The sequence below is a fragment of the Grampus griseus genome (assembly GCF_964374135.1).
Source record: "Grampus griseus genome assembly, chromosome: 5".
NCBI lineage: Eukaryota > Metazoa > Chordata > Mammalia > Artiodactyla > Delphinidae > Grampus > Grampus griseus.
The window spans coordinates 132303029-132325810 of record NC_138998.1 but is presented as its reverse complement, the minus strand read 5'-3'; the positions used below and the strand labels follow the sequence as shown (position 1 = coordinate 132325810).

The 22782-nt window shown below is 40.5% G+C and overlaps 1 protein-coding gene across 5 annotated transcripts in view; it reads right to left on the bottom strand.

The window, feature by feature from the left end:
- SON (SON DNA and RNA binding protein) overlaps nt 1–19530 on the bottom strand; it is a 31279-nt gene extending 11749 nt beyond the window's left edge. For 3 of the 5 annotated variants that reach the window (XM_082654877.1, XM_082654878.1, XM_082654879.1), the window contains exons 1-6: nt 19410–19530; nt 16167–16333; nt 8474–14416; nt 6975–7135; nt 4920–5066; nt 4551–4739 (exon numbers count right to left, since the gene is read on the bottom strand). In XM_082654877.1, the coding sequence (XP_082511003.1) occupies nt 4551–4739; nt 4920–5066; nt 6975–7135; nt 8474–14416; nt 16167–16333; nt 19410–19486 (6684 nt within the window). In that variant the 5' untranslated portion in view covers nt 19487–19530. Of the gene's footprint in view, nt 1–3656; nt 4449–4550; nt 4740–4919; nt 5067–5252; nt 6749–6974; nt 7136–8473; nt 14417–16166; nt 16334–19409 lie in introns of those variants that run through there. The other 2 variants (XM_082654880.1, XM_082654881.1) reach the window with 2 other exon arrangements.
- Between the last annotated feature and the right edge of the window lie 3252 nt (nt 19531–22782).

Here is a 22782-nt window from a genome sequence, read left to right as displayed (position 1 = left end):
AGCACTGTCCAACAGAATTTTCTACAGTGAAAGCTAATGAGCACTTGAAATGTGTCTAGTGCAATTAAAGAACTGATTTTTCAGTGGTTCACTTAATGACTACTGTATTGGACTGTATAGCATTTGTGCATATATAGTATATAGTAAACTATACAGTGTAGCAGGGCTTTAGAGTCTTAATCATCTTTTAATGTTGCTCAAAAACAGTAATGTGTAAAAGGTACCAAAATGATGCTAAAAGTTTTAGAATGCTAAAAACTGGGGGGAAAATTATCTTAAACTGTACAGAATACTGTTATCAAACTATCATCAAGCCTTATTTATTTCCACTAATACAAGACAGACTTTCTATGTAATGTGTAGTAATACTCTAAGTATTATAATGGGGGGAAATGTTTAATTTCCTTCTCCCTAGGACTTGTTCTAAAAGGTGAAATCCACATAAAAGACTATCCTCAATTATAATTCCACTTCTCACATTAATAAAAACCTGTCCAAGTTATTTCAGCCCTCTACATCAGTAACACAGCAGATTACTACTTCTATAACCTAAAAAGTTGTCAGGACTAATGAAACACATACAATTGACACCATGTAACATGCATTTCATGGCCTAAGTTGTAACTGTGTACCTTCTATATCTTCATTTAAAAAACCCTTCTAAGTCAATTTACCTCCCCCCTTTGTTAACCCAACTGTTTATATAAATAGAACAATTATCTTAAGTATTTCCTATAAAGTCAATGAAAGTATACAAAAGAACTGAAGACATTAGAAGGTGGTCAGTCAGGTAAGGAAAAAATAATCCCTGTAATAGGCAAATTATTTTCTACAGAGGTAACTGCAGGTATCTCAAATTAAAAGATGGTAAAAAAGGAAATTTTTAATTGTAAGAAAATAGAATTAAAGAAAAAGCACCTAACCTGCATACAAAACATGATTTTAAAATATTTAGCTAAAATTAATAAAATACAAAGAGTTTCACGTAGAAAATGAAAACTACAGAAACAAAAGCCACACTAAATACACACTACGTAAAGTTGTTACGTAAAGTACGTAACAACGTAAAGTTGTTACGTGGCTTGGTTTTAAAAACTGATTTATGAACCTTTTCATTATTTCACATAAAATTCCTTAGTGCAACTCTTAGTTAACTTGTACATTTAATCCAAATGAATCGTAATAAGAAACAGATAAACCATTAAATGGTAAAGAAATTCCACGTTAATCACCTAAGAGAATCTAAGGAGAGAAGAATGAACAACAAAGCTGTACTTAACACATGCTAGCACTGCCAGGACCTAGTTTTATTTTCAATTAAAATTTTCGTCTTACCACAAGAACTCAGCTTTCCTAAACTTCAAAAATTTAGAGCTTCTAAATATAAGGGAATTTTAGCTCCACTGGACAGGGAAATATTCTTCAATAGTAACAAATCAAGCACAGTTGCCAGAGACAAAAACTGTCCTAACATGTAAACAATCACTAGACTTAATGACAAGCTACCTCTGGACATTTATGATAAATAGTTAACCCAAGGAAATTTTACGTCAGAGACTACATTTATATCTTCTACCCAATAAGTCTTTGCTAACTTTATTACCAAGAATTAATGCCCCCGAGGACAATTTTTAAAATGTTTTCCAACACTTTTGATTTCATTTATAAATCAAATTGACACAAATATGATCAAGGTTCTGCAGCCACTCCTTACTGAGGATGATGCTGGTTGGCTTCTGGGTAGGAAGACGATGCTATGGCAGTAGGGCACACAGTCTGATGAGTTGATATTCCGTAAGATATGGATTTATGCTGATCCATCCACGTTTATCCACTCATACTTATGTCAAAGAGCACTCATGTGCAAAACAATTGGGGGGATTAAGGATCATAGCAAAGCTGAGATCAAATCTGTGATCTTTGCCTAAATGTTTCATGCTCAAAACTAAAGAACCGCAAATTCCGTTTACATTTATTAAAATGAAAAAGACTAACAGGTAAAAAAAATTAAAAGTACTATTCAGTTAAAATGTTGACCATTTTAGAAGAACTTTCCTTTTCTCTATAAATTCTTTATTTCAACCCCTGACAGGGAATCAAGAGTCAATGCTCCCATAAAATGTCACCAATAGTATTCTACAAACATTGGAATATAGAACATTAATCTTACAAATATATTTATAAGATACAGCTAAATAAATGGAACTAAACATTTTATATTATGAACATTTCCTCTAGGTGTTTCATATCACTGCTAGGTAAAAGCACGAAGACCTGAAAGCAAGAGCAAAATTCTGTCCCTTCCTAAAATTTTGGGATTGTTTTATTTGAAATTATAGTTAACATATATTTTTTTTAGTCTAATCATCTAAGAAACTAGCTTAGAGTTCTGATATCAAATAGCTGTATATATCCTCCCCACAGGAGAAATCTGCTTCATGAACAAAACTTTTTTTCCCCTCCTGCTTTAATAAAAGGCTCCTTTACTTATTATAAAATCTGAATACCCACCTACTCCCCCGTAGGATTTCTCTGGAATAATTCCCCCCAACTTTTCATTCAAATCTGACAACCACTGTTGATGACAGACAATGTAAGGCACCACGGTTTTAGTGTTAAAGCTGAAAATGGCTAAATACTGAAATATATATATTTACACATAAGCTCTCAATCAATAAGAACCATAATCACCAGGATTCACTAAGCACTCTCCCGATGTTCAACTGAAGTCAAAATAGTTATGGTCACTTATCTTCCCAGGAAAATCCCTTGGAATTTTGCAATATTTATAGGGCTTCACTCTGTTGGAAAATTTTTCTCACATAAATAATTCCCTTATGTTTTTTTTCTGTTAATTGCTTAATCTTCAAGCAATTACTAAAAGCGTATGTATCAGAATTTCTAAGTCAGTCTGTTCAGCCCTCTCACCATGGTTTATATTCAGCCTCTACAAGATTTAAGTCAGTTAACAAATGTCAGTTAACCTTTCCCTCTTGAAATGTGCAGGTAGCTTGATTTGGGAATTAGCAACTGAGCTACTCAACTGGCTTCTCTAAAAACTGTCCCAACAAGCTATCTATCCTCTCCCTCACTGGTGACGGTATAACTTGCTTCAATTGTTGACCCCCATGTAAATATAGATCATCAACAGTGACTGTAAGTTGCACTGGCTAGTTATGTCCAGCTTCATTGTATATAACTTGCTCTCTTTTCAAATGCCACAGGTAAAAAGAAAACCACAGTGAAAATGTCACCTGTGAATAGCCCAGGGGAAAAAAAATACTATCAAAGTTTCTGATTTGGGTTCTGTTCACTTTTAACTTTATAAACAGAATTCGTTTATTTGTATTATCAGAGGTGTTTATTGGACGACGATGATATGACCAATAAAGTGAACCTGTATGTGAAGAGTACAGGTCTCTCTGACCCACATATCCCAGAACTGCAAGGAAAGGAGCAGGGGAAGAATTCCTACATTGTAAGGGCATCAGATATCTAATCCAGTCCTTGGACAAATGTCTGGGCTTTGGAAACGAAGGGCAAGAGGTGATGACTAGTCTATGGTATCATTTAAAACTCCCACCCCCCTAGTAAGTCTCCACCCTCCCAGATCCCCCAAGCGTGATTTTGCACAACAAGTTAAATAAAAGTAAACTGTTTATTAAAAGATACAGCAAAGGTACAGATACAGAGATACATACAAAGATACAGATATATATATATATATATTTACATATATATACAGTCTTGCTGTTTTCATGTGCACTATATTTAGCAGCACATTATTTAATCAGGCGGCATTTTAATGGGGCTGTTTTGACACTTGGCATTATTACCGCGTCATTTTTGACAAGATACAACTATAGCCTCCTGGAAATTTCAAGGTGTGAATTCCACTTCTCCAACTTTTAATAGTAGCAAAAAGGGGAAGGAGAAGGGAAATGGAGTACCAAGGCTGAACATTAGGTTAAACACAAGAATCCAAAGGGCCAAGGTAGCATAGGGAAGGGAAAATAATTAAAATTAAAGGCTATCTGACAAACAACCCAGAGAAATAGAAACCATTATTTAAGGGCAATGGGCTATGTATCCAAGATGCTCACATCAGCCTACAACGCCTTTTCCAATCCAGTTCTTGTGTTGAACCTGAGGATCTGCCTCTCTCTGCTCAATCCCTCCACCCAATAAATTTGCTACCACCAAAATCTAGAGCTATAGAGCCTTGAAGCAAAACGGGAAGCTAAATAGTTGTACCTTGGGCTACCTTCCCACAAGTGCAAGGAGGGCCCAATGTTGGGTAGGGATGTGATAACACTGTTCTCTGCAATTCGATGCTTTTCACTTTGTGGCTTGGTTCCACAAAGTGAATTGCATCGAGTTACTGTCAAATGAGAAGCTGCGGGTTGTTTCATCTGTCGTCTAACCCGGCCCTGCCGTTTAACCCGGCCCTAAGAAGAGTGAAACAGAATCCAAATCAGATATAAAATAACAATAAAATGCAGATTCAGGTATATAAAAGGAAAAAAATACATAATATTCCTTTTACTTACCTCAGAGGGCAAACTGCTGCTGAAAACATTATCATCATCTTTGTTTTCTTCACCATTTTTCTCTACAGGAACCCATTCTCCATAAACACTATCTGCTTCTTTTTTCCGATGTTGAGATCCAGATGACACAGGGAATTCTTTTGTTAATGTTACCTGGCTTTTTGGTGGAGTTGGCTTTGCTGCAGCAATCTAAAAAATAATGTTTTGCTTAATTAAAACTCAATAGATGTTCAACATAATCTGAAAATGACTTTGTTCATTATTTCACACAGTATTTAACCTAAATTAAAAACTAAATTCCATTTGAATTTTACTTAAACAGTTCTACAAGTTGTGCTGTTTCACTAGTCTAGAAACACGAATACTCACATTCAGATTGAAAAAAATGGGTTTGGGTTCACTGAGTTTAAAAGGATGATGATAAAAAGGAGGTTCTTCTTCCTCTTCATCCGAAACATGAGGTTTATTCACTATTACATCATCATCTTCTTTACTCTGTGCAATCTGTTTGCATTTCTTAAAAAAGTAAAAACAAACAAAAGATAAACCTTACACTTTATGCAGAGTAACATGTAATTTCTTAAAAGAATCAAAACCACATAATATCAATTTTCAAAGGTAAAACAAGATTAATGATAGGTTACAGATATGTAACTTAGCTTACTGGTTACTATTTAAACACACTCTAGCTGGTCAGTCAGTTAACAACATTTATTGAGCACCTACTATGTGCAGAGCACTGTACTGGGCACTGTCCAGGGAATACAAAAAAAATAAAGTAAAAGACATGGTCCCTGCTCTCAAGGAGCTTACAATCTAGTTCAATAGACGGAATACATACACATGAGATAATTGAGGAACGCTTTTACAGAGCAACACAATTAACAAGTGCAAACTGATATAATACAAACTGAGTACATAAGTGCTCAAAGAACAAAAGCTTAAGAGAACAGAATCAGGCAGAATCTGATAATCAAGGAATATTCCTCGCAGAGTTCTAAGCCAGATTTTCATAGTTACGAACAAGGATTATCAGGGAAAGGAAAAGAAAGTCACCCTAGTCAGGTAGTGGTAAAGAGGTGAGAAAAAACTTATTAGAAGGGACAGAGGGCTGAAGATGAGGCTAAAATATATAGGGAAACACTAAGTGTTCACAAGGTTTTGGATAAGGAGCTTGGATTTGATAAGCAAGCAACAGAAGCCTTCACTAGGTCCTTAAACTTAAAAAAAAAATTGTAATAAATCTAAGTAAGGAAACAGATTAAGAAACTATATGATCCCCAAATGTATGGCTAAATAAAATCTCAAACACTTGCAACTGGGTTAGATGATAGCATGTCTTTCCATAAATGTTTTGTAGGTTGAGTCTCTAAAGGAACAGAACTCAAGAATGGAATATAAGGCATGATGGGGAGGGTGCAATTGATGAGGTCTGACACATAAAGCAAAGTCAATTCCGCCTTGAGAAGCAAAGGAACCGACTCCATTACCTGGCTTTATAAAAAGGTCAGAGTAAATTTGGGTGGACATGTCTCTATACTAGCAGTAGAATCTGTCATATCCCTTATCAATTGAAAATATTTTAATAGGATAAAAAGCTCATATAGCCAAAAACACAGAATATACCAAGCTTGTAACCAAGGGGAACAGAATATATTGACAGTGGCAGGCTGGCATAAGGCTAGCCAATAACAAGTTTCAATATCTGAAACAATGTGGTATTTCTGGATCCTAGCAGCAATATTTCAGCGTCCTCCAAAAAAAAAATTTTTTAATAAAATAAAGCCAAAAGACAAAAAAAAAAAGCCTCAATTTAAAAGATCAAATTCTTAAAAACAAAAATAAGTGTGTTTAAAATATATATGTTACTGCCAAAACCCGAACCGCAGGAAGAACTGATAATGGCCGGCCATTATCACCAATGGCTGGTACCAAACAGCCAAAACCCGAAATGTTGATGCGAAAGAAGTTCCTTTCAGGCAATGGCCAGCTATTCTCATTAATTTCCAAGCTCCGGTGGCAAAAGATCATTTCTGAAGATTGTCTGTGTCTTTGCGTATATGCAGTACACTCGTGGCGATCAGTGAACACGTCGTGAATGGAAACGAAACTGTAGGCGAGCTTCTGCGTGTTGCTCACTCAACACCTCCTCCATTCAAACGAACCGTCCCACTCCTCAGTCAGTTTGGCTTCTAAAACTGGAAAGCAAAAGTAATGGGAAGTAACTTTTAGCTAGCGGAGCTTAGCCATCCCGGATAATGGCCTGCTAAATAGAGCTTCTGCCGCTGCCACGTCTGTATTTCGGGTTTTGGCCACTCGGTGCCAGCCATTATCAGTTCAGCCCACAATTCGGGTTTTGGCACGCTCCAGAGTCAACATCACTGGAATAATCCATTTAAGAATGACAAATTCTGTCTAGCTTACCTCAGTTAGTTCTTCTATAGTAGCTCCTCCTGATTTTTTAGCAACTTTCTCTTCTATTGAAGGTGGAGGTGCAGGCTTTAGGTTTGGCGGTAAAGGAACACCAGCCTTAGCACACATGGCAGCTGCATTAGCTTTGGCTATTTCAAGTAACTGAGCCTTATCTGCAAGAGGAATATATAAGAAGCAGTTTTCCTAAAAGGCTGTACATTTTGTATTATCTAATGTTTCATATGCTAACAAAATTAAAGGCATCAATCTTCTGCCCTAACTTACAGCTGTGATGAAATCACTCTTTGGCTCAAAGTTTTAAAACAAATGCCCCATATTTAAAAAAGAATTAAGTCCACATTTAGCTTACCATTCAAACACTATACAAAATAGCTAGACTACACAACTATAATGATCACTCTGCCACACACATTAAGACACACACCTGCCCAAACCTACTTTATTTTCCACAACTATCACGCCCCTTAAATTACTTTCCTTCTAATCTCGGACAACATTTTAAAGCACTCTTGGAGCCCAAGTTCAAAACTGCCACCTCTTCAAAGTAACAAGTCTTAAGTCAGAATTTAACATTCCTCTCCACCGTGCTCCCAAAGTACCTAATCTATACCAGTAATTACAGCAATCATCACATTCTACTCTTTTTGGTAGTTTTACTATTTGGTAAAAGAGACATATATGCATTTTATCTGTGTCTCTTGTACTAACTTGTAATCACTCCAGAAATTATATACTGTTTTTTGCTTTGAATAAAAAAAGAACTCAGAAACATTTGTTGAACTGAATGCATTCTCCCTTGCGGTTCTGTTAAGATCTTTTTCTTTAGACAACTCTGACCTGGAAATGTCCAATCCACTGGGATAATGATAAATTATCCATTATTATTACAGGTAGTCACGCATGATCCATCAAGTTTTAATCACCTCTGCACACTTTTTAAAATTAGGAGAAATTAGAACACTTCATCTTTTAAAAGGCAGACTGAAATCACTTTAACTCCCCATATGCAAAATTCCCTACTCACTTCCATCACCCATTATACCAATCAGAATTATTTTCACAAACATTTAACAGTACTGTATTGCCAGTTTAAGACATGTAACTTATTAAAAAAGAAACATTTGATTTTAGGCTTATCTGCAAGAATTTATGTTGGAATACATACAATAACAACCTAAGCAGATACTAGCCTTGTCTTTAACTGGACTTCTACCTGCCATTTTTAGTTATGGAATATGGTTAAAGCAAAAAGAAAGCATTCAAGCATGGAAATACCTTGGTTCTAATTTACTCCAAAGCAGGTCTTTTAAACGCTAATTACAAATGTACTTATTCCTACATTTTCTAAACAGAAGTTAAACCTAACTACAAAAATTTAAAGATAGAAATATTTATCCTAAACCAATAACCCCAAATATTCCATTTGACTCACAGAAAAAAACTCAGCTTTAAATCATTCTCTAATACCATTAAATTTTTAAATGACTCACTCAGATCCGTCAGACGTTTAGGTGATCTGCCTCTTTCAGAAGACCTGGATCGTTTACGGCGGATGGGAGACCTGCTAAACCTTCTTCTCAAGGGTGTTCGTGATCGCCTTAATCTGACTGGTGATATACTGAAGCTTCGTCTTCTTACCACAGATCTTGATCTTCTCCGACGGCTCGGGGTGCGGCTCCGTCGGCTCGGGGTGCGGCTCCGTCGGCTCGGGGTGCGGCTCCGTCGGCTCGGGGTGCGACTCCTTCGGCTCGGGGTGCGGCTCCTTCGGCTGGGGGTGCGGCTCCGTCGGCTCGGGGAGATGCTGAAGCTCCTTCTTCCCCCAGATCTAGATCTTCTTCGACGACTCGGAGTGTGACTCCGGCTCCGACGGCTTGGGGTGCGACTCCGAGCTCTACCTGTTTTCCGGTTATCCCTGGAGCTTGATCTTTTTCTTTTTCTTTCCCTGGACTTGGATCTGTGCTTTGGCGATCTTTTGCGCTTCTCTTTTGATACAGATCGCCTTCCTCTAGACTTTGATCTTGACCTGCTGCTCCTCCTTCTGCGTCTTGATCGTGACCGTGAACGTGTTTGAGAGCGATGAGACTTGGACTTCGATGATCTCTTCCTTGCCCTAGAACGAGATTCACTGGTGCGCTTTCGCGATTTGTGTTCAGAAGACTTGGAACGCTTACTTCGAGATCTTAACGAAGAGTCCCTTTTCTTCTCTTTCTCACCTTTGTCACGGTTCTTATTTTTCTTGCTTTTTTCATGTGTGTCCTTAACTTTTACAAAAATTTCATAATCATCTTTTTCCTCTGAAGACGACTCTGAAGCTCTTTCTGGTATACTAATTACAACTGGACTGGCAGCAGATTTATCCCGTTCAACTTCACTTGCAAGTAAAGGTCCTTCAATACCAGCTCTAAGGCTTGTAAGACGTTCCATGTCCTTAGGAAGTAATGGTCTCACTAAATCAGCTTCATTAATATCATCAATGTTGGCAGAAAATCCTGAATCAGACAGTATCTCTTTAGTAGGGAGAGGTACTTCTTTATCTTCTCCACTACTTTCTTTAGGACTGAGAGCCACTGCTAATGTCTGGTCACTCTCCTGTATAGGTAATGATCCTTCTGCATCCTTACTGACAAAGTTATTATTAGCTGGTATATCAGGATGAATGTCTTTAGCAGGTAAAGGTCCCTCTATGTCAGCTTCACTACCACCACTGGGGCTGGTGGAAATTACCATGTCATGTTCAGTATCTTGAGTAGTTAATGATACTTCAACATCATATTTACTAATTGAACTGAAAGCAGATGCTGTGGCAAATTCAAGACCCTTACCAGTTCCCAGTGCATCAGGTTCAAGAGCAAGGGAACCAGTAGAAGACAGAGTCCCTCCTACATCAGTTTCACTAACAGTAGGACAGGTATCCAATACTGTGCATTGTTTAGTCTCATTGGTGGGCAAAATCTTCTCTTCACCAGTTTCACCAACAGCACCAGTGCTGGCAGCAGACACTGTGTTATGTTCCATCTCTTTAGCAATTAAGTGATTATTTATATTAAGGTCTATATTCATACCACTTTCAGTTTCATAAGAATCATTCTTCAGGTGTCCTTCAGCATGTGGCTCTTCGTCTGAATGCATGGGAATCTCCTGCACGCTAATCTCTGGAGCAAGATTTTGATCGCCAGACAGTAAATTCATTCCTTTTATAACGTTAGACTCCAGTATCATTGGTGTAGACTCTAAAACCATCTCAGTGGGTATTACTTGAGTCTGCTCTGAGAGAGTGACAGGAGGCTCTGAAATTGTCACAGTAGATTCTTGGACACAAATAGATGGTTCTGAAACAATCACGTTAGGTTGAAAGACTGACACCGCTGGTTCCAGGACAGGCACAGTAGGCTCCAGGGCAGAAACAACTGGCACAGGAACGGTAATATGCTCTGGCTCAGACAAGGCCAGGGGCTCTGGGACAGCCTCAGCCGGTGGGTCCTGGACAGCCACAGCCGCTGGGTCTGGCACAGCCTCAGCCTGTGGCTCTGGAACAGCCATGGCTGGTGGCTCTGAGACAGTTCCAGCTGGTTGCTCTGGGACAGCCACAGCTGGTTGCTCTGGGACAGCCACAGCTGGTAGCTCTGAGACAGCCATGGCTGGCAGATCTACAGTGCTCTGGGATGGCTCTGGAATAGGTACTGCTGCCTCCAGCAGGGACATAGATACCTCTGAGGCAACATGTCCTGAAGCCCTCATGGAATCAAAAGTTTCTGCTGCCTCTGACATAACAGAAGGCTCTGATGTTAACACAGTCGGTTCACCTGATGTTGTGGGAGTTTCCGACACCATATAAGTCACTGGTCTTTCTGGAATAATTTCATGCTCTTCTGCTACAGCAGCAGACTCTACAGGTGTTGATGTGACCAAAGACTCTGGCTCCAGTGGTGGTTCTGGAACAGTCATGGAAGCCTCTGATGCTAACATTGAAGGCTCTGATGCTGACGCTGAATAATTAGCAAGCACTGCTGAAGGCTCTGAAATCTCACTTTGACTCACAGGAGGTTCAGGCAGCGACACAGACTCTTCAGGAGGTAATGCTGGCACCTCAGTAGGCCAAGTATTTTCAGCTGTTAATGCTGACTGCTCAGTGGGTAATGCTGGACCCTCTGGTGGTTCCTCAGGAGGCAATGGCGGTGTCATTGGTGGCTCTTCAGGTGGCAATGGTGGCATTGTTGGAGGCTCTTCAGGAGGCAAAGGTGGCACCATATATGCCTCCGTATATGTATCAGTGTAAGAATCGGTGTAAGAATCAGCTGCCATAGACATCATTGAACGATCAGCAGTATAAGATGACATCATAGATCGATCAGCTGCAGAGTACGATGACATCATAGACCGGTCAGCAGCAGAGTATGAAGACATCATAGACCGGTCAGCACCCATGGACATCATAGATCGGTCAGCCATCGGGGACATCATGGAGCGCTCATAAGCTGACATCATAGAGCGTTCATAAGCTGACATCATAGAGCGCTCAGCCATAGGGGACATCATAGAGCGCTCATAAGCTGACATCATAGAGCGCTCATAGGCTGACATCATAGAGCGTTCAGCCATAGGGGACATCATAGACCGCTCATAAGACATCATAGAGCGTTCGTAAGATGACATCATGGAACGTTCTGCAGCATAGGACATCATCATAGAACGTCTAGATGCTAACATCAGGGGTCTAGGTGCTAACCTATATGGCCTGGGAGCTATTCTATAGGATCTGGGTGCTATCCTATAGGGTCTAGGTGACATCCTATAGGGATCAGGAGTTAGTCTGTAGGGATCATGGCCTAATCTATAGGGGTCTTGCCCTAACCTGTAGGCATCATGACCTAGCCTATAAGGGTCATGACCTAACCTATAGGGATCTTGAGCTAACCTGTAAGGATCCTGAGCTAACCTGTAGGGATCAGGAGATTTTGAACCCAACATAGCAGAATCTTGGGTACTAGATGCTAACATCTGAGCATCCATGGTACCAGACGCTAACATCTGAGCATCCATGGTGCCGGAAGCTAACATCTGAGAGTCCATAGTACCAGATGCTAACATCTGGGAATCCATAGAGCTAGTGGCTAACATCTGGGAGTCCATGGAGCTGGTTGCTAACATCTGGGAGTCCATGGTGCTGGTTGCTAACATCTGGGAGTCCATGGAGCTGGTTGCTAACATCTGGGAGTCCATGGAGCTGGTTGCTAACATCTGGGAGTCCATGGAGCTGGTTGCTAACATCTGGGAGTCCATGGAGCTGGTTGCTAACATCTGGGAGTCCATGGAGCTGGTTGCTAACATCTGGGAGTCCATGGAGCTGGTTGCTAACATCTGGGAGTCCATGGAGCTGGTTGCTAACATCTGGGAGTCCATGGTGCTAGAGGCTAACATCTGGGAGTCCATGGTGTTGGACGCTAGCATCTGGGAGTCCATGGTGTTGGACGCTAGCATTTGGGAGTCCATGGTGTTGGATGCTAACATATGGGTCTCCATGGTGTTAGAAGCTAACATATGGGATTCTTGGGCCATCAAGGGATCCACTCCTACTGTTACAGAAGTCTCCCCCACTAATGTAGTAGGCAGCTCCTGTGCTACCGTATTATACGACTCCAGCGCTGTCGTCGAGGGCACCTCCAGGGACTGCGACACGGTCATCGTTGACAGCTCCGTTGTTGTCACCACAGACTGAACAGAGATCTCCAGCGCCACAGTTGCCACAGGCTGCCCAGGCAACTCTGGCGCCCCAGGCTGCCCTGGCAACTCCAGCACCCCTGTTGCCAAAGGCTGCCCCAAAAGCTCCAGTGCTCCAGCTGCCCCAGACTGCCCCGAGAACTCCAGTGCCCCAGCTGCCATGAGCTGCCCAGGCAACTCCAGTGCCCCAGTTGCCACAGGCTGCCCCGACAACTCCAGTGCCCTAGTTGCCGAAGGCAGCCCTGGCAACTCTGGCACCCCAGTCACCGAAGACTGCCCTGGCAACTCCAGCGCTGTCGTTGCCACTGGCTGTCCTGGCAACTCCAGCACCATTGCTGCCTCAGGCTGCCCCAGCAACCCAGTTGCCGTCGTCACCTCAGGCTGCCCAGGATGTTCCACCGTTGTCATCCCCACAGGCTGCTCCAACTCTGTCGTCGTCACAGGTTGTTCGGTCAACTCCATTGCTACTGTAACCACAGGCTGCCCTGGCAGCTCTACTGCTGCTGTCACCACAGGCAGCCCTGGCAACTCCTGTGCCATCACAGGTGGCTCTGGTACCTCCTGTGGTGGCTCCAACCCCATGGATGGTGCTGGAAGCCCTGGCAATTCCTGCGACAACTGTGGCACTGACGTCACAGAGGGCCCCGGCAACTCAGGCACTGCTGTCGCAGGGGGCCCTAGCAACTCAGGCACTGGGGTAGAAAGGGGCCCTGGCAACTCTGGCACCGGGGTAGCAGAGGGCCCAGGTAACTCCAGCACTGGAGTCACAAGGGGCCCCTGCAACTCCAGCATGGAGGTCGCAGGTGGCCCCGGCAACTCCATCGCTGAGGCCACCGACGACTCCTGCAGCTCCAACGCTGTGGTCTTGGGCAGCTCCAGCATCTCCTGCGGTCTTGTCATGGATGAATCTGCAATCTCCGATGGTACTTCTACAGGCTGCTCTGGCAATCTTAGCACTTCAGTTGCCGATGACTCTGGAAAATCCATTGTTGTTGATGTGCTTGGCTCAGGGTGCACCTGAGTAGGTGTCTCTGATGACACAAGGGTTTCTGATGGCTCTAGCACTTTTGCGACTGGAGGCTCTAACAACATGATCTTTGATGGCTCTGGAGGTGTGCTCTCCAAAGATTTCAGCCCAGGCTTCACCTGACACTCCACTGACATTGTCACAACCGGCTCAGATGACTTTAGCACTACTGTTGTAGTAGGCACTGGTGCTGTTGCAAAGGAATCCAGAATCTTTGTCGTGGATGGTTCCAGCATTACTGCTACAGACTGCTCTGACTGCACTGAAACTACCGATGTAGATGCAACTGACAGTTCTGCAGTTTTTGTAGCTGGCTTCAGAATTTCTAAGGTGTGTGGCTCTAATACCTCCATAGATACTACAGGAGGTTCTAGCACAAGTGCAGGAGACTCACTGGTGTCAGATAGGCCGAACGCTCTTACAGGATGCTCCAGTGCCATTTCTGAAGGTTCAGAATCAAACTTCAAAAAGGAATCTGATTCTAAATCTACGTTCCCATCATGATGTGATTTCGGCTTTGATTCAGATTCTTCTGGCTGTCTTTTATACTTTTTTTCCTTTTCTTTCTTCTTTTTCTTCTTTTTATTTTTGTGCTTTTTATGTTTCTTCGACTTTTTGGTAGGTATTTCATCAGTAGGATCTGTTTGTACAGACACACATCTACTTTTTCTGGAAGCCTCCTTCAAGTCTGAAATTTAGGAAAATTAATTTTGTCAAATATCCCCCAAAATAGATTTAGGTAAGTCGTATAAACCAAAACTTACAATCCATGTTAAGATACCATAACACTTCTTGTTAAACAAAAGGTTACTAAATAAACTATTTTCCATAAACCAGTTATCTGAAGACTGACACTTTTCCAATACTTCTTTTACAACTGAAGCCTGGGTTAAAAATAATTTCTTAATTTATTACAAAAACTTTTAGAATTACATTAAGATGTGTTTTTACTAAGTTCATTTAAAACAATTACTTTCTCCAGCTCTCACTATACAGCAAATTACTTTTAAACTACAGTTATGATGAATATCTTTCATATTATTAACTCTAAGAATTTCCACAAAAACACACATTAAAAAACTTTTGTAACTATTTTATCACCCTTATTTATACAGAAAGCAACATGGCACTAGCTCTGGAACACACTGTCTGCTTTTGGATACTGAATCAATTCACCACTCACTAAATGAATAGACGTGGCCAAACCGCTGACACTCTGTCTTCCAGAGTTAGAGGACGAACTCAGTTAAAACATACAAAGTACACTGAATAATGCCTGGCACCAAGTAAGCCCTCAGCAAATGCTAGAGATTGCTTTTATAGTATAAGGTCTGAACAACCAATGTAAAATACGGAACCTGAATTTTCACCCATGTTGCATTCTAATAAAAATAACATCTTCCCCCCAATACTCTTCTAAATTACTAAGAAGTAATTTTTTTTAATGTTTCTACTTTAAAAATGATAATAAAGTCATTTGGAGAAGAAAATTCGTACAGCCCTTAACATGTAACTTAAGAACATTTCAATCTGCATATCTAAAAGAAAAAGTGGTTTATAATCCACTTTGTAACCAGATGAGATTTACTCTAATGCCAATATCATATTAGATAAACCTTAATGATCTTAGGTGATCGGAAATCCAGGTCACCAAGATTATGGAAAAAGCAAATCAACACATGACAAGACCTCTTCCAAAGCAAAATTAATCATTTTCCACTAATTGTTTATTATGTACCAAATGTTAGCTACATTATACTTCAAGAAAAAGTTGCTAGAGCCATGAATCTAAGCAAGGCTACAGTCCATGCTATTTTTTTTTAACCATACTCTATACTAAAAATAAAAAAAAAAAAACCCATACCATGGCCCCCCATTTACAAAACTAAACAATATTGTTATTTTTGTGGCTGATCACAAATCCTTCATTTCTAAGCATCAATTATTTAATCAATTCCCCAAATGCTAAATATCCAGCAATGATTCCTCTCCATTCATTGCACCTTTAAGAGGAGTAGACACAAAAACAAGATCATCTCTAATCTTGAGCTTTAAAATAAAACCTTCCAGGGTTTTAGAATCATTACAGATATGGTCCGGACTCCTGTACCTTCCAAAACTGACATTTATACAACTGTTCAATGAAAACCTACATTCAAAATCCTGGCACTGAGGCACTGTAAGACTAAACCAAACAAAGATAGTTATATTCCACCAGCAAAGTAAACAAATGCATCGATGCTCATGGTTCTAGTACAATTGTATTTTCAAAAAAATACTTAAGAAAATCTTCAGTAAATCAATTAAACTAAAAATTAAACTTATTGAAGTTTTAAATCTAATGAACATCTTAAATACTCTGCAATCAAGAAATACTACTGTCAACTATTAAAAAAAAATCTTCAAGTTTTCAAGACAACTGATTATCTCCAACTTACCTGGCTTATATCGTAGTTCCGTATCTAAGACCCCAGAAAGTACTTCCTCTATCTTCTGAACTATTTCTTCATTTGGTAGGCTCCTGGCAGAAGCAGCTGCATCACCTGCCTGGTTTCCTTCAATAGGTGTATTTGTTTCACCATTGAGCTGGCCTTCACTCCTTCCACTTCACAAGAAAAGTTACCAAAATTCATTAATATTTTTATCATGCCATATAATAAATTAATATTTGTAACTCAACTGATTAAAACAATCTTATTTGTACACTTCACCATTTTTTATTTATTTTGGATGCTATTCCCCATCAAAAGTGCTTAACACTATCTACTTACAGTTGGTACATTTTTATTTTCACACGATTAAAGTTTTCAGAACTGTGAAAGTTAAGAAAAAGTCTTTCAAACAGGTTTCTAAGCTCATCTTTTTTTTTTTTTTTTAACAAAATACTCCCCAACCAGCATATTTCTCTCAGGGGAGGAAAATTATTATTAAGATCACAATCACAAAACCAAAGAAAAATACATGACCTAACATTATGGTAGAAGCTATAGCCACAGTAAAGCCACACTTGTGCAAGTATCACAATCACCATCAGCAGTATCAAGGAACACAACTTTAGCCACTGACACATTAAGTCAAAACGGTAACTTGTAGCACTGGATCAGGTTTAGACTGATCAGACTTGCTGAAATGCCATAATGTTGAAAAGGAAAAATACATTTATATAATTTTCACCCAGTTATCAAAAATCATGTAAAACAACTCATTTATAATAACAGTAAATGAATCACTTAACATATTTTCAATTCACGGGAACAGAAGAATCTTAACAGACATAAAAACATATCATTTACTTAGTCTTTTGTACTATTTTGTGTAAATTTACAAAATTGTTTTGAAAAATACTTTAAACAGCACGTTTGACTTAATGTAACTTAAATTTTAGGTAGCAAAATGGGTCGACAATTATGCTCCACTACCTGATAAAAGTCTGGTCAAAACCCAAAAAAATTCAGTAGTTAACCAAGTGTTATTAAAAAACATTTGGTTTTCTAATACAATTAGTCATACAATAGCAATATTTAACATTTATTAACTATTAATTAGGGTTGCACGGTTCTACATTTTTAAACTCATTTATCCTAACAAAACTCTAAGATCAGCACTATTTTTCTGATTATTTAAACGAGGAAAATGAGGCACAGAGAAGACAAAAAAACCTAGCTGTACATCATACATCTAATTAAGAGGTAAAGCTGGTATTCAAAACCAGAGCTCACACTCAACCATCTATATATAATAACTTAAGCTGTCTAAAAGGTCAGTCTCCTCACCCAAACCCATATTCATAAAAGTGAGAAAAAAAGGAACTATAGTTCACCGAAATGGCAAATAATCAAAAACTTCTTTTAATACTGACAATATATAGCATAGTATTTGAAAAGAAGCTAAATATTCCCTTAGTAATAAACTGCTTTATCTAATATTCTTTTTAAACTCTCTTCCTGGAGCTCTTTTACATTTTTCCTAAGCACTTTCACAGTGCGTACCTTACTAAAAAGGCCACGATTTAAAAATCAGAAAAGTAGGGCTAAAAAAAAAAATCTGTCAGTCTATAACAAAGTAATCATCTTAAAGCTGTGAGGATGCTTACTGAACTGCTGCAAAGGAGTGGAAATTTCAAAGCAACTAAATATCCATCAATACAATCCTACAACAGAATTCTATGGAGCCATGAAAAATGTTTCAAAGACTACCGAGACTGATAAAACACAAACGTGTTCACAATATATAGGTGAAAAAAACAACCAACACACAACAAGATGATCACACTTGACAAAATATGTGCATCTGTATGCACAAGGAAAAAATGAAAGAATATGAAGATCAATAACCATTTGGTGTTTTAAAATTTTCTTTCCTCTTTTTTCCTAAACTTTCCACGACAATAACACTTCTAATACAAAAACTGAATTTTAAAAGGTATAGAAAAAAGACATTACAACCAGCAAACACAACTACTTAATATATGCAACTATAAAAAAGTTTTCAGGAAAATTATATTCCCTTAACTCAGGTCGTTTATCATCATCCTAAAAATAACCAGCATATAACAAAATTTTAAAAAGCAACTAAATCAATGAGAAGATCTATTTCCCAATGAAATAACAATATACCCTGGAAAAATATTACAGCAATACTGTATCACTGCCCCAGTAACCTTATGTTAATTTGAGCGCTCAGTTTACAAATGCGTTTTCGGCTGATTTTCAAATTCACGTTACGTGTGGTTCTTGCTCTCAACTTTTAAAATACAACCAGCAAATACATTTGAACTCGGAACAAATATTTACGTTATACAAAGCAAAAAGGCAATCACTGAATAACAACATGACCCACGCGATTTTCGTTTCTGAGTAAGCAAGTATTTCTTTGAAAATCTCTTCCCATTCAAATTGTGGGGAAGCAAGGGTAAACCAGTAGCAATGACAAAAGTAGCGTGTTGGTCAAATATGTCAATTGGGTCAGGGGCGGCAAAAATATTTAGAGCTACACATGAAGTCCACTTTCCGCTGACTAAATTAAAAAAATTACCACTAATGCAAAGTCCCCTTCCATCCTCACCTCGAATATTCTGTCAAAGTAGCTAACATTAATTTGAGCTGTTTTAATTTAAACTTCCAATCTATTAAACTATTAGAATGCTACCTGGTGGAAGCCACAGAACAGTAGGACCCAAATAATCTAATTAAAGGATCCCGACCCCCAAATGGTCTGAAGCTTGCAATAATAAAGCGGATTTAAGATTACCCAAGAAACGGCCGTTAGACCCCTTTCCGGTCAAAGACACCGGCCGGCGAAATCCGCGGAGGCAGAGAGGGGGAGGGGAAGCGCCGCGGCGGCTGAGGAGCTGAGGAAGGAACTAGGCCCGTCCCTGGTGGACAACCAGGCCTACAGTAGCTAAATGGTAGGGAATGACCAAACGGGGGAGAAGCCTGAGCATCCTAACTCGGTTCTAGAAGAGGGAGCCTGGGATTACCTCGGAAAGGGCGAAGTTCCTCGCTGGAAGGGAGGGAGCGGACGGGGGTGGGGGGGGGGCCGGAAAATGGATCCCAGGCCCAGGCGGGGCTGTAGCCGGGCCTGAGACGAGGAACGACAGCGTCCCTGAAGAAAGGTGCCACGGACGGCTACGTGAGGCCCTATCGGTCCCTTGGGAGCAGAAGAGCCTGGGAAGAGTTTACCTTGAAAGCTCCTGTTGAATTTCCCGGAATTTACTGACCACGAAAGACCTAAAAATCTGCTCGATGTTGGTCGCCATGGCGTCCGCTCCGTTCTCTCAACTCCTCCTCACTAGTCCTCCAGGCTCCCAGCATGCCTCGGGAGGAGGCGCAGCGGCCAATTCCGTCTCTAGCCGTCCTGATTGGCTCCTGTGGGAGCGCCCAGTCCGGCACGCTCCGCCTCTGAACCAATCAGTGAGCACGGCCCCGCTCTCCTCCGCTGTTTCTGAGCGTCTGGGGTAGAGCTGCTGACGTTTGCGCCGCGCACGACTATGTCCGCCATGTTAGTGACTGACGCAGGCGCCATTACAGGAGAAGTCTCTCTAGAGGCGACTGTCAGCTTAAGCTGTCAGTCTTCAACAGTGTTTGGGGGCCTTAAGAGGTTTATTTTGGTCACTAAACACCCTAGATTAAATTCCGTGAGGAAAGGGAGCAAGGAGGGCAACATAGTGTTTGACCGGGGACTCCAACTGTCCCGGATGGCACCGAGTTTCGGCAGGGAGATCCATCCGGGAAAACATTAATCAGCGCTTGCCCCCATACGAAGAATACGTTTTTACCGCCATCTGCCTCCCGTGGCATCCTATTATTGGCCTCGGCTTTTTTTTTCGTTTTAGCATTAGGCCAGAGGTCCTGAACCACGTGTGTTCAAACCTTGGTGCATTTTAATCTCGTCAGGAGCCAGGCGTGTCACGAGACTTTTGCACGGTAGCTGGTCAGTCCTGACTCGTGAGCAACACACAATTAGCTGAACATGGGTTAAGCATTTTGGTGCTCCCCCTCCTCAGAGCTCAGGAGGCTCTGGAAGAAGCGAAGAGACGTTACGTGGCACCTGACCCTACAGTGTTATATTGTAAACTCGCTAGGGCTTGGGAGCTTTGCTCTGGGGGAGGTTCAGGCCGCGCCCGAGAGCGGGAGGGAATCACTCTCGATTACCTCGCGGTGGGGCCCACTGGCCACACCGACCAATGGGGAAGCGAAGCCAGCCGGGGGCGGGGCGGGTGGGCGGGGGGCGTGCGCGCCGGATCCCATCGGCCGACTTCCGGCGCGCGGCGGGAGAGTGGGCTCAGAGCGCGCAGCGAGGGTCTAAGTGCGAGCGCCCAGAGAGCCTTGGGTCTGTGGGTAAGCTTCCTCCGCTTTTCAGGAAACTACATTTATGGTTTGGTTTGGGGATTACTATCAGGAATTGGATGAAACTGTAGGAACTGGTTTGGCGGTAGGGATTGTCCTCTTATTTTTAATCGCAGTGGGTGAGGGTTGGCCATGTGCTTTTCAGTTTTAACTGAGGTTTACATTGTATCTATCACTTTCTCTGCTTTGTAAGGTGTCAGGGCCTTTTTGCATCTCTCTGCTTTTTTAGGTTTTTTAGGTCATGCACCTAAATTGCATATTTTCTCATTTTGCATCGTTTGTCTCTAGCAGATTACTTAGTCCCATTTTGTAGTTGGTTTCTACCTTATTTTATTCACCAAGTCCTTTGTTTTGTTTTGTTTTCTTTTTTTTGGCAATGCTGCACAGCATGCGGTATCTAAGTTCCCTGACTAGGGATGGAATCCAGGCCCCCTGCAGTGGAAGCGCAGAGTCTTAACCACTGGACCGCCAGGGAAGTTCCAATTCACCAAGTCCTTTGAAATGGCTTTTCCTGGCTCTCTAATTCTCCTCGTGTTACCCATTTAGATGATTGAGGCCCAAGAAGGTTAAGTCCCTCAAGGTATCCCAGCTAGGAAGTCTTAACTCCTTAACTCAAACCTAGGCAACTCTGGCTGGCGGCCTCCTAGCCACTCCTGGGTGTAGATTCCCTCAGGCTGAGTCCTAATCCTATTTCAGAGATCCGCGGCAGTAATCAGGATAATTTCCCTTCACTGACCCTCTTATTCAAACTAAACATAAATGTTTTCTCTAAATTTAAAGATACGTTCATTTTAGATATGTCGATACACGCGGCAAGTCTTTTCCAGTAAGCTAAAATAGTGTTTTTCTCCGAGATGATAATTTAGTAATTTTTTTCTTCCTCATATTTTCAACTGTTAAAGAGTATCTGAAGCAAAATTGGTTCCGTTGGAATCCAGGCTACATCCCCACTTATCTATGTGACCTGCAGCAAGTTACATAACCTAACTGAGCCTTATTTATCTGCAAAGAGGGCATGGTAATCCTATCTGCCTCACAGAATTCTTAAGATTAAGTGAAGTAATTCGTGAAAAGCATTTAGAATAGCATCTGGCACGAAGTTAGTGCTCAAAAAATCTTCTTTATATTAGCAAATTATATTTTTCTTTAAACGTGTAATGCTAGCATCTCACGAGAAGTAACTGATTTCAGTTTTTCCTGTTATCAGTTCGCCTTCTACATAATTACATGTCTTCTGAAAATCAGTAAATGAATGTGACAAGTTATTCATTCCTTTGGCTTTTTTTTTTCTTGTTAGAATTTCTTTCTCTCCCTAAAGCATCAATTTGGCAAAAGTAATAAATAAAATATAGCAGGTTAGCATTTACTACTGCTGAGTGTAAGAAATTGTACTAATTGTTTATAAATGTCATTTCAATTCTTACTAGGCCTCATAAGACAAATTCTCTTAATTCCACCTTTTATGATGTGAAGAAATTGAATTGCAGGTAGTAAGAGCTTAACCAGGGTCACACTGTTAGCTTGAGAGATAGTTGCCTATCCTGCCCAGGATCAAATGCCAGAACTAAGCAAGACGTGTTCAAATTTGATTTTTGCCTTCTCTACCAATTTTCTGGCATATTGCACTAACTTCTTAAATAGGGGTCAGCAAACTACTGCTCTTGTGCCAATCCTTCCTACTACCTGTTGTTGTACAGTCCACCAAATAAGAATAGTTTTTACATTGTTAAATGTTCGTGGGAAGAAAAGGAAAAGTGATGTTTCTGTGACACATGACAGTTATACAAAATTCAAATTGCAGTGTCCATAAATACAGTTTTATGGAAACACAGCCACAGTTATGCTTTATAAACCTCTGATAGCTTCCTGTTACTTAGAGAAGAAGTAGGCAAACTATGACCTACAGCCAACTGCCTATTTATGTAAGTTTTTACTGGACACAGCCAGGCCACATTTGTCTCTTGTCCAAGGCAGCTTTCATACTACAGTGGCAGAGTTCAGTAATTGCAACACAGACTATATGGCCCTCAGAAAATATTTACTATTTGACCCTTTATGGGCTCTAGTCTTAAACATTTCTTTGAATTTATTGTAACTTTAAAGTCTATTATTTATAAGACTAAAGGTTTAAAAACAGTTATTTTCAATTTGGTGTCTAAAGTTAAAACATTTTCATTTTTAACTGAGATTTGATGACTTTTAAATC